The sequence below is a fragment of the Rhincodon typus genome, chromosome 7 (genome assembly GCF_021869965.1).
Source record: "Rhincodon typus isolate 14 chromosome 7, sRhiTyp1.1, whole genome shotgun sequence".
Classification (NCBI taxonomy): Eukaryota; Metazoa; Chordata; class Chondrichthyes; order Orectolobiformes; family Rhincodontidae; genus Rhincodon; species Rhincodon typus.
In genome coordinates, this window is record NC_063338.1 from 89833856 (window position 1) to 89846799 (window position 12944).

General features: G+C 41.2%; 1 protein-coding gene across 1 annotated transcript in view; it reads left to right on the forward strand.

Moving 5' to 3' along the window:
* Positions 1 to 12944, forward strand: part of slc49a4 (solute carrier family 49 member 4) — a 50040-nt gene that overhangs the window by 15871 nt on the left and 21225 nt on the right. The window contains exons 5-7 of the mRNA XM_020519210.2: positions 3415 to 3523; positions 4259 to 4326; positions 11835 to 11962. Coding sequence (XP_020374799.2) covers positions 3415 to 3523; positions 4259 to 4326; positions 11835 to 11962 — 305 coding nt within the window. The remainder of the gene's footprint in view (positions 1 to 3414; positions 3524 to 4258; positions 4327 to 11834; positions 11963 to 12944) is intronic.

The following is a 12944-nucleotide window of genomic DNA, read 5'->3' on the forward strand; positions in this document are numbered from 1 at the left end:
CATTCAATCTAATACTTGAAGATTTAAGAAATAGGGATTAAGCCATTCTTCCAGTCTCGCCTGTCCCCAGAACCCTTAACATCCTTCTAAATCATCAACCTAATTTAACTTTGAATGTATTCAATAATCCAGTCTGTACCTCTGATTCCTATTGAAAAGTGTTCCAGAGACTAACAGCATTCTTAGAGAAGAAAGTCCTCCATAACCCCATCTAAAATGAGAAACCTTAACCTTTAAATTGTGTCTCATAGTTCTAGACTTACCCACATAAGATTAAGCATCCTCTTGGCATCTATCCCATAAAGTCCTTTCAGAATCTTTCCATCTTTAAGTAAAATTACTTCATATCTTTGGACTCTACTCGGTGAAGATCCAACCTGCTTAACCTTTCCTCATAGGTTAACCCCAAGTATAATTCTTGGCGAATATTGCTGATTTTCAGATGACCTGTGCTTTTCTGCTTTTTCTGGCATTTTAAGTAAAAGCTTAGGATCCTATGGCATTATTCAGGATACCATGAGAATAATGTTCTGCAAATTTGATTGATTCCTGATCGATCATACAAAATTTTTTAATAAAGCCTGACTCTTCACTTTGTGGGATCTTGTATCTTAGTCAAGAATAGTTGTTCTGTGGGCCAGCTATTAATTATAGCATTTCAGAGTAATTCTTTGTGTATGAAATGTTGAGCTAGAATAAGGCACTAAGTTAAAGCAAGTCTGTCGTTTTGAGTTCTTTCAGACTACTACTTATTAAGCATCTACCCTATGACCAGAGGGCATAACCTCCAGGTTAGGGATCACCCTGTGGAATTCTTTACCTCAGAGGGCCGTCAAAGCTGGGTCATTAAGTATGTTCAAGGGTGAGAAAGACATATATTTAATTCATGAGGGAATCAAGAGTTGTGAGGATAAGGTAGGAAAGTGGAGTAGAGGATTATCAGCTAAAATCATGATCTCATTGAATGGTGGAGCAAACTCAATAGGCCAAATGGCCTACTTCTGCTCTTGCATTTTGATTTGGTTTGATTTATTGTCACGTGAGCCTAAGTACTGTAAAAAGCTTTGTTTGCGAGCAGTACAGGCAGATCGTGGTAAGCAAGGACGTACAGATCATAGGGTGAAAAATACTTGGACAGAGACGTGCATGAAACAAGATCAATGTTATTTGATTTTGATTTTATTATCATGTGTACCGAAATACAGTGAAAAGCTGTGTTTACGAGCAGATCACAACAAGCAATGGATGTACTGATCAAAAAGACTTAGAGGCATACAGGTTACATTGCAGGTTACATTATTTGAAGCTAGAGTCCGTTCAACAGTCTGATAATGGCTGGTAAGAAGCTGTTCTTGAACCTGCTTGTGCGTGTGTTTAGGCTTCTGTATCTTCTGCCTGACGGAAGAGGTTGAAGGAGATCATTACCAGGGTGCAATGGGTCTTTGATGATATTGCCGCCTTTCCGCGGCAGCGAGCCGTGTAAATGGAGTCCATGGATGGAAGGTTGGCTTCCGTGATGGTCTGGGCTGTGCACACCCCCTTCTGTAGTTTCTTACGGTCTTGGGCAGAGCAGTTGCCATACCAGACCGTTATGTACCTGGACCAGTATGCTTTCAATGGGGCATTCATAGAAGTTGGTGAGGGACCTTATGTCCATGCCAAATTTCCTGAGCCGCCTGAGGAAAAGAGGCGTTGTTGTGCCTTATTGACTGTCGCAGTTACGTGGAAGTCCAGAGTAGTTGGTTGGTTATTGTCACTCTGAGGAACTTGATGCTCTTCACTCTCTCAACCTCAGTTCTGTTGATGTAGATGGGGCGTGTTCTCCTCCTTTCTTTGTGAAGTTGATGATCAGTTCTTTAGTTTTGCTGACAATGAGACACAGATTGTTTTCATTGCACCACATCACCAAGCCCTCTATCTCCCTTCTGTATTTTGACTCAACGTTGTTAGATATTAGTCCCACTACAGTGGTGTCATCAACGAACTTGTAGATGGTGTTCGATCGGAATTTAACAGCACGGTTGTTGGTGTACAGGTAGTACAGTCGGGGGCTGAGGACATATCCTTGGGGGGGGCTCCAGTTTTGAGTGGTATTATGAAAGAGGTGCAGTTAACTATCTTCACTGATTGTGCCCTGTGGGTCAGAAAGCTGAGGATCCAGCTGCAGAGGGCAGAGCCGAGATCAAGGTCATGCAGTTTTGACATCAGTCTGGAGGAGACATTGGTGTTGTAGAGTCCATTCATCAGTCTAATAAAGGCAGGAAAGAAGCTGTTCTTGAACCTTTTGGTGCATGTTCAGGCTTCTGTATCTTCTGCCTGACAGACGAGGTTTTAGGAGGGTATTACCAGTGTGGGATGGATCTTTGATGATTTTGGCCACCTTTCAGTAGCAATGAGAGATGTAAATGGAGTCCATGAATGAAAGGTTGGCTTCTGTGATGGTCTGGGCTGCACACACAAACTTCTGTAGTTTCTTAGGATCCTGGGCAGGACAGCTACCGTACCAGGCTGTTATGCACCCAGATAGTATGCTTTCTACGGTGCATCTGTAAAAGTTGGTGAGGGATCTTATGGACGTGGTGAATTTCCTGAGCTGTGTGAGGAAGAAGAGGCATTGTTGTGCCGCCTTGACTATCGCGTCTACATGGGAAGACTAGGACAGGCCCCTTCCTGTTTGTGATCTACATGCCTCCTCTTGGTGGCACCAGAAAGCTTAACATTTATTTTCTCATGCTGATGACACCCAGTGGTTCCTTACCGGTTGCTAAATTTATCAGCCTGCCTGTCTGACATCTAGTATTATATGAGCAGAAGTTTTCTTCAGTTTCTTTGGTCCCTGCTATAAACTCTGCTCACTATCGCATGACTCCACAATTGCATTGCTGCCCTGGGTTGTCTCCCACATTGTATAGTCCATAAATTTTAAGCGACCCAAAACTCTGCCTGTGTTCTTACTCATACCAAGTCCCATTTCCTATCCATCTCTGTGTTCACTCACCAATACTGGCTCCCATTCAAGCAAAATTTCCAACCTTGGCTCTCTCCCCACCTCCTCATCCCATCTGCTGCCATAGTGGAGGTCGGCTAATGGAGCACAGGCTGGCCATTAAACCTAGAGGTGTCTTAGTCTGAATGGCTCAGTAATATACTAGGCAGTGTGTTGAGGCATTGAGCCACTGGGTCTGTAGCTTTCTCTAGAATCATATCTGTATTTTATAGTCACGCAAGATGCTGTGTAAGTGGTTTGTGGTGACCCTCTGATTACATTTTGTTTATCGGCTGCTAAAATGTCATACAGAAGATAAAAGCCCAACCGACCTTGTGTAATATGAGGTGATTGTTGTATACAAGTTGATTCAGTGCCTCGAACCTGGCTTGAAAGTAATGTTGTAAATGTTCTTTTTGTCACTGTAGCAATTTCAGGTTTTTGATGATTGCATTGGCTTTTGCTGTGCCTCTGGGGATATTAGCAGGCTGGTCAGGAGTCTTAGACGTAATTCTAACACCACTGAAGGTGAGCCAGGTAAGAGAGTTTTGTTTTGTCCTTTGATCCAAAGGTCGTTGTCTAAAACCATTCCAGCGTAACCAATTCCTACAAAGCATAGGTACCACTCTTTAACCTCATGTGCCCAGGTCAGCTTGCAGACTGATCTAGAGTATTACTTCAGGATTGCCTTCATTGTTCTCTCACTTCATTTCAGCATCTGAATTTAAGGACTTTCTCATTTTTGCAGACCTTCAAATCCTAAGTAGGTCAGTAAATAGGTGAATGATTCTTTAAAGAAAATCTCTAGTGCTGTGGGATGTAACCTTATAGGCTTATAGAACACCAAGGGAGCAGGATCAGATATGATGGTCAGTCACCCAAAGTGAATTGACTTAAGAACTATATTTCCAGAAACCAGAGTGACATCCTGTGTTCTTTTCGAGTAGTCTCTAAGGTCCAGAGTTTCAAGAAGATCTAAAGATAGATTTGTATCTAATATTTCAGGTAAATACGTGACGGGGAAAGAAATTCAGCAGAGTCTAGTTGAATAGATCTTCTAAAGTGGTATACATGTGTGTGACTGAATGATCTCTATACTGTATAATTTTATGATTTTATACTTGAGCAGCAGGTACCTTTTCAACAAGATCACGATATTTAATTGTTGAACCTAAAACTTATTGACTCCCTTAAAACAAGTTTGAGATGTATGTATAACTTTTTTTTTAAAAGTTGGTGGAAAGCATTATTAATGTTTCAACTTCTGTTTAGGTTGATGCTGGTTGGATTGGTTTTTGGTCAACAATTGGTGGCTGTACTGTTGGAATATTGATTGCAAGGTCAGTCTGATTATTGTTTATCCATCCAAGAGTTTTAACTTTTGATGTGCATATTTTAGCCATACATCCAAGCATAGATTTTCTGCCAAGTTTCACACTCAAACTATGTTTTCAATGGTTGGTGTGAGCGTAGTTTACAAGGATGCTGTAATTTGGAAGGACAACAGGTTTAATTGTATTTTTCGAATGTTTCACAGTCCAAAGGAAGATAACTATTAATGTACTGCTGTTGAAGTATTCAGTATTGGATGCATGTTCCTGAAATTTTTCTGATAACAAGATCCCTTTACATTCTGAGGCCAGTAAAAACCCTTTAGACATGGGATGTAATGCAAATTTAACAAGGAATGAATTTTGGTTAAAAAAGTGATTTGATTAGTCTTTCAGATGAATGGGTTAGCTAGGCGATAATGTTTTATTCTTCAGATCCAATCCCTTTTGAGTCTTGACATTTTTTTAAAAAATTGTTCAGGGGATGTGGATTCCATAGGAATTGGCAATAAATGGTTTTGTCTAATTGTCCTTGAGAGGTTGGTGGTGAACTGCTCTCTTGAACCCTGTAATCTGTGTGGTCAAGATACACTGTTTGTCCCGTCAAAGAAAGGGTCCCAGGGGCTAGAAATCACAGGTTTGAATGGTGACAGAATCGTAGCGTCACACAGCATAGGAAGAGGCCCTTTGGCCCACCTTGTCTATGCTGACCAGCAAACACCTACTATGCCCTGGCATTTAAGTGCTCATCAAGATGCTTCTTAAATGTTGAGAGTATCTCCCTCCACCAACCTCTCAGGCAGAACGTTCCATATTTCTACCACCCTCTGGATGAAAAAATGCTTCCTCTGAGCTCCTCTAAACCGTTTTACTCACCTTAAACTTAAGCTCTCTTGTCTTAGAGACATCAGCCGTGGGAAAGAGATCCTCAGGAGCTGTCCTGTTCATGCCCTTCATAATTTTGTATAACTCCATCAGATCCTCCATTCAGCCTCCTCTGCTCCAAAGAAAACAAATCCATCCTGTCTGACCTCATAACTGAGACTTTTTTTCATCCCAGGCAATATCCAGGTGAATCTCCATCGCACCCTGTCCGGTGCGGTCACATCCTTCCAATAGTGTGGCAACCAGAACTGCACACAGTGTTCCATCTGTAGCCTAATCAATGTTTTATGAAGTTAGAACAAGACTTCCTTGCTTCTATATTCTATGTCCCAGCTAGGAATGCACTTATACTGCCTTCACCTTGTCTACCTGTGCTGACAGCTTCATGGATCTCCAGACTTGTACACCAAGGTCCCTTTGTTCCTCAGTACGCCCTAAGGACCTACAATACAATGTATATAACCTTCCCTTATTAAACCTCCCAAAATGCATTACTTCACATTATCAGGATTAGATTCCATTTGCTATTGCTGTGCACAGTTTACCAGCTGTTCAATATCAGACTGTAGCCTGAGATGATCATCCTCACTATCAATGACACCACCAATTTTCGTGTCATCTGCAAGTTTATTAATTATACCTTCTACAGTCACATCCAAGTCGTTACTGTCCGTAATAAACAATGGGGGTCCCAGCACCCAACCCTATGGTACACTAATTAAAAACCAAATGAACTGCGAATGCTGTAAACCAATAAGAAAGAGGTTGCTGGAAAAGCTCAGCCGGTCTGGCAGCATCTGTTCTGAGAAAGGGTCACTGGACCCGAAACGTTAACTCTGATTTCTCTGCACAGATACTGCCAGACCTGCTGAGCTTTCCAGCAACTTCTGTTTTTGTCCCTGTGGTGCAATATTGGTCACAAGCTTCCAATTACAAAAACAACTGTCCATTATCGCCCTTTACGTCCTATTTATAAGCCAACTTTGGATCCAGTTTGCCGAGTTGCCTCGGATCCTATGGGGCTCTTATCTTTTGGTCCAGTCTTGCATGTGGAAAGCTCTGCTGAAACATGACTGTCCTGATAGGTTAATGTTTTTTTCCCTCCTTCCCCAATTGTGCCTCATCTGCTAACTGATTCCAGCACTTGCTGTTTTTACTTATAATTGCATAGTGACTTTCATGTTCTCAGATGTCCCAAAGTTATTTACAGCTTATGAAGTATGTTTGAGGTGCCATCATTGTTCTGATGTAGGAAAGCTATCCCACTCTTTATTACGAGCAACAATTGGAGACCACTTCTTTAGAGGAATTCCTGCCTACCCCTTAGCCAAGTGATCTCACACATACTTAGTTAATCTTCAGATTTCTAACAGGAGAAGAAATTATGGGGCCTCTTGCAGAAATGTTCATCTCGAAATACAGGTGAGGTGCTGAATGATTGGAGAGTGGCTAATGTGCTTTTGTTTAAGAAGGGATGTAAGCAGAAGCCTGGGAACTATAGACCTGTGAGTCTGACTTTGGTGGGTAAATTGTTGAGGGTGATTCTGAAAGATAGGATTTATATGCATTTGGAGAGACAAGGAATGATTAGGGATAGTCAGCATGGTTTTGTGCAAGGAAAATTGTGTCTCTCAAACTTGAGTTTTTGAGAAAGTAATCAAGAAGATTGACGAGGGCAGAGCGGTAGACGTTGTTTACTAGGAGGTCAGTAAAGCTTTTGACAAAGTTCCACATGGTAGACTAATTTGTAAAGTTAAATTGCATGGGATTCAGTGTGAGCTTGCCAATTAGATTCAAAATTGGCTTAATGACAGGAAACAGTGATGGTGGAGGGTTGTTTTTCGGATTGGAGACCTGTTACCAGTGGTGTTCCGCATGAATCGGTGCTGGGTCCACTTTTGTTTGTCGTTTATATAAATGATTGAAATGAGAATGTAGAAAGCATGTTTATTTGGTTTGCGGATGACACCAAAATTGGTGGTATAGTGGAAAGTGAAGAAGGTTATCTAAGATTACAAAGAGATCATGGTCAGTTGAGTCAATGGATTGAAGAGTGGCAAATGGAATTTAATTTGGATAAATGTGACGTGTTGCATTTTGGTGAAACAAAGACAGGACTTACATAATTAAAAGTAGGGGTGTTGGGCAGTGTTGTAGAGCAGAGACCTAGGGGTTCGGGTACATAATTCTTTGAAGTTTGCATCATATACAGATAAGGTGGTTAAGAAGGGATTTAGCTTGTTTGCCTTTATTGCTCAGACCTTTGAATATAAGAGTTAGCACATTGTTGAGATTGTACAGGATGTTGTTGAGGCCTTTTCTGGAGTACTGTATCCAGTTCTCGTCTCCCTGTTACAAGTAAGGATTTTATTAAGCTGGAGAGGGTTCAGAAGAGATTTACCTGGATGTTGCTGGCAATGGAGGGTTTGAGTTATAAGGAGTGGCTGGATAGGTAGGGATTTTTTTCACTGGAGCATAGGAGGTTGAGAGGTGACCGTATAGAGGTTAATAAAATCAAGGGCGTATAGAAAAGGTGAATGGCAGGTGCCTTTTCCTTAAGGTGGACGATTTCAAGGCAAGGGGGAGCATATTTTTAGGGTGAGACAGGAGAAAGATTTTAAAAAGGCATGAGAGGCAACTTTTTTACACACAGGTTCGCATGTGGAATGAACTTCCAGAGGAAGCAGTGGATGTGTACAACATTTAAAAGACATTTAGATAAGAACATGAATAGGAAGTGTTTGGTGGGATATAGGCCAAGTGCAGGTGAGCAGGACTAGTTTAGTTTGGGACTATGGTCAGCATTGACTAGTTGGACCAAAAGGTCTGTTTCTGTGCTGTATGTCACTGATTCTATCTGGAACCTGGTAGATGACCTATTGGCGCGTGGATCAGTGAAGGAGAAAGGTGAAGTCTGACCAGGATTTGTGCGCTTGATGAATAACCCAATTTTCAAAAGCAGAAAATCTAATTCCAATTTTTTTTTACTTCAATTGGTATATTTATATTAAATTATTTCATCAAATAGAGAAAAAAATTAATTGTATTGTCAAGTGTTTGTTAATGTATATTTAAATTGCATTGTACTTTTGGGAGAACCACATTGATACATTTTTTTGGCAAGGCTGTAATTATTGATAGTTATCTTCTTGAATATGCAATGTGAAAATTATCAACGAAATATCTTCATTTGTCCATAACCAGACATCACAAATTAATTTCCATTTATGTTCTGAGGCCCCAGTTTTCTGCCTTTGAACAAATATTGTGTGTATTTTATCTGTGGTACTTAATATTTTGATGAGGTCTTTTACTCTCCTGACTGTAAAACTCAAGTTTCTCTTAATTGTTCCCATAACTTATCCTTATTACACTTGGGATCAATCTTATTGCTCTTCTCTGTAGGCTCTTAACGTTTGTTTACTTTGTGCTTTGACTAATATTGAACTGTCATAATATCCCTGGCTCAGCTTTCAGTTTTGCTGGATGCTTTTAATCTTTAACCCAAGTTAGGTAGATATAATTTACAAGCAGCACGTTTCCAGTCACATCAAATCCTAAATCTTGTTCCCTTGCTACTTCTAATCTTTCAAAAGCCTTACAACTCTAATTTTAATCTGGTTTAGAACATAGAACAGTACAGCACAGTACAGGCCCTTCGGTCCACGATGTTGTGCCGGACTTTTACCCTAAACCTAAGGTCTACCGCTACCCTATACTATCATCCATATGCCTATCTAATAGCTGCTTAAATGCCCCTAATGGGGCCGACTCCACTACCCTCTCTGGCAATGCATTCTACGCCCCTACCACTCTCTGAGTAAAGAACCTACCTCTGATGTCTTCCCTATATCTACCTCCACTCACTTTAAAACTATGTCCCCTCGTAAAAGCTACCTCCACCCTACGAAAAAGTCTCTGGCTGTCTACTCTATCTGTACCTCTGATCATTTTGTACACCTCTATCAAGTCACCTCTCATCCTTCGTCGTTCTAAAGAGAAAAGCCCTAGCTCTCTCAACCTTTCCTCGTAAGACCTTCCCTCCATTCCAGGCAACATCCTGGTAAATCTCCTCTGCACCTTTTCTAACACTTCCACATCTTTCCTGTAATCAGGTGACCAGAACTGGACACAATACTCCAGATGTGGCCGAACCAGGCTTTTGTATAGCTGGAGCATAACTTCACGGCTCTTGAACTCAATCCCTCTATTAGTGAAAGCTAACGCACTGTACGCCTTCTTAACAACTCTATCCACTTGGGTGGCAGCTCTCGGGGAACTGTGAACATGAAACCCAAGATCCCTCTGCTCCTCCACACTGCCAAGAATCTTTCCGTTAACCCTGTATTCTGCTTTCAAGTTTGTCCTTCCAAAATGAATCACCTGACACTTTTCACTTTTCAAGTTTTGGTCAACATTCTTAATTCTGTTATTACCTAAGTACTGCACTTGTACTGCATGTAGTAGAAGTATAAATTTCTCAATTCTGTTTTACTATCATTGAATGACACAGGAAAAGGTCATTTTCCCCATTGATGCCCGATCAATCTTTTTCTCCACGTGTGCACAATAATATCCCATTTGCTGTTTACTCCCCATTCCCATTTGGTGAGCAGTTTCCCACAAAAGTTCCACTGACATTTGTGCATAATATGAATCGGTTATTAATATTCAATCTGAGTCTGAAGCATGGCAGATTGATGTTTCCTGCTCTAGAGTGTCTCACTCTGCTTCACTCCAGCATCAGGTTAGGCCATAATATCAGATCGAAGTACTCTGACAAAATCAGAAGAATTAGTAACGACACTGTAGCTGTGATGCAAATGTAGAAATATTCATTCAACTCTTTTATTTCTCTCCAAATAATTAGAAATGCTAATCGCAAACAATGTTGGAGCACAGAAGACTGTCCAAAGGAGCAAAAATGGATCTATACTTGAAGAGGAAAAGATTTTTAGGGTTTTGGTTGAGGAGCATGAGAAAATGGTTTTAATTGGATATCTCTGTCAAAGAGACAGCACAATGGGCTGAATACTGTATTGTATAATCATGGGCTCTTAAATGAAGAGGACATTTCTAGTGAAAACAAGAAGTGCTAGAGATCACAGCAGGTCAGGCAGCATCTATGGAGAGAAAGCAAGCTAACATTTTGTATCTAGATGACTCTTCATCTAAACTCAACGTTAGCTTGCTTTCTGTCCGTGGATGCTACCTGACCTGCTGTGATCCTCAGTGTTGTTTGTTTTCCGTTCTGATTTTAGCATCTGTAGTAATTTGCTCAGACATATCCAGTCTTTGAAAATGCACCAATTAAATTTGCAATGAGTTATAGGCTGCCGCAGTCACTTGGAGCTTGCTTGATTGGCTTGGGTGAGACAGAAGAAAGATGTTTTTTTTTTCCCAAAGCATCTCCCCGAAGAGTTCATTGCTAGGCTGAAGAGGTGGGCGGACAGCGTAGAGATCGTATCACCTACTGGTCAGGAAGTGCCTGAATGACTATTATTGACAAATTTTAACTCTTAAGTTATTGAATAATACGTAAAAGCATTTGCAGACCTATTTGGAAAGAGGCCAAGCGACTAATTTGGACAGCTGTTTCAAAGCCAACGCGGGTCATTTGGCTGATGGGCTTCCTGCTACGCTGTGGTTCTGTGAAGTAAATGAATAGTCTCCATCACCAGTGGTCTCTGGCACATGCTAGTCATCCTTGCTTGAAAACCTATTTTCTAACCCAGCTCTTTGATATGCTTCAACTCTAAGAAACTTCTGAAATTTTTCTATAAAGGGAGGAGAGAAAGGATCAGGTGAAGAATTTCTTCACCCAGAGAGTGGTGAGCCTGTGGGAATCTCTGCCACAAAAAGCAGTTGAGGCCACAACACCATGTTTTCAAGAAGGAGTTAGATATAGTTCTTAGAGCTAAAGGGATCAAAAGGGTATGGGGAAAAAGTGGGAACAGAGTGCTGAGTACGGTGAGCATATCGAATGCCGGAGTAGGCCCAAAGGGCTGAATACCCTATTCCAGTGCCTATTTTCCATGTTTCTGTGAATATTTTTGGATTATTGAAGATTCAGCTCACTCAGTAGAGCTGTCAGTGCTGATCCAGAGGCTGTGGCTTTTCCCCAAGACAGATCTCAGTACATAATTCTGATGCAATGCTGCGAGTATTTTAGACTGTTGAAGTCCTGTTCTTTCCAAGAAATGTTCAATCAATACCTCTCAGTTTCCATGCTAATTCGCGGAAGAGGAGTGAATCGGGTCATGGAGTTTGTCAAAGCCTGGAATATTTCTGAACTTTTTCAAAAAGGCCATAAGTCATTGAAAAGTCAAAAAAAAACTTAATTAAGACAGGGATGAAGCATTTCTGACTTTGTGCAGAATTCCAACCTTGTGTGATTTTTTTTTTTTTGATGTTCATTTCCCCTTTTCCCATCATGGTTTGCTTCACTTTGCCTATCTGGAATTCTTCCATGTTGTGGCCAGCATTCCAAACTCATAACTATATCTGATAGTTCATCTGTTTGTCTCTAGCAAGTTCTTCACTTAACACAAGTATTGCTTTTTAACATTTCCCTTATGCACAGTTTAATTCAGTTAATCCTAGAGAGACTCATCATTTGTTTGATATTACAGGTTTGCAGACTTCTTCAGGGGAGTGCTAAAACTCATCCTGCTCTTGCTGTTCTCCGGAGCCACTTTGTCATCTGCGTGGGTTGCCCTCACCTGCTTTAACAGTGTCACTCACCTGCCTATAACGCCAGGTACTTAATAAATTCCAATTTGCATTCCTGTAAATACCAAACTTCCTTTTATTAGCTTGTCTGAGCTGTGCCTTACTTTTCCAGATTTTAATCTTGCCTACTTTAAATTAAAGGAGTTTATGTTTGTTCTTTTATCCTATCCAAGTCATATTAAGTTTATCAAGTGCATTGATCATGGTTTCAGCTTGTTTGTTAGTAATTTCCCTTGCTGGATCATAGAGAAAGGCACACAATAAGTATCATCCACTGTATATTATCCTACACTACCTTAATGTGGTAGTAACGGTAGGTGTTTCTGTTTTCCCCTGCAGTCGCAGAAGGGGCGGCACCTGCCCATTTACTTCATTCCTCCTCACTTTCCAAGGCCCCAGATACACCTTCCAGTGAAGTAATGATTTACTTGCACTTCACTCAATCTAGTCCACTCATAAAATCCTTAGTGTGGGAACAGGCCACTTGGCCCATTGCGTCCACATCAACCCTCCAAAGAGCATCCCAGCCAGACCCACATTATCCCTGTAACCCTGTATTTCCTGTGGCTAGTCTACCCAGCCTGCACACCCTGAACACTACAGGCAATTTGTAATGGCTAATCCACCTAACCTGCACATCTTTGGACTGTGGCAGAAAACTAGAGCACCCAGAGGAAACCCACGGAGATACAGGGAAAAAGTGCAAACTCCACACAGACAGTCATTCGAGGGTGGAATTAAACCTTGTGCTAACCACTGAGCCACCATACCTACTGTATTTACTCCTCACAATGTTGTCTCTTCTACACTGGGGAGACGAAATGCAGACTTGGTAACTGCTTTGCAGAAAAACTGCGTTCCATCCACAAAAATGACCCTGAACTACCTGTTGCCTGTTATTTTGACACACCACCGTGTTCACTGGCCAACGTCTCTGTCACAGGCTTGCTGCAGTGCTCCAGCGAAGCTCAGTGCAAGCTGGAAGAACAGCACCTCAGTTTGTGCTTGGG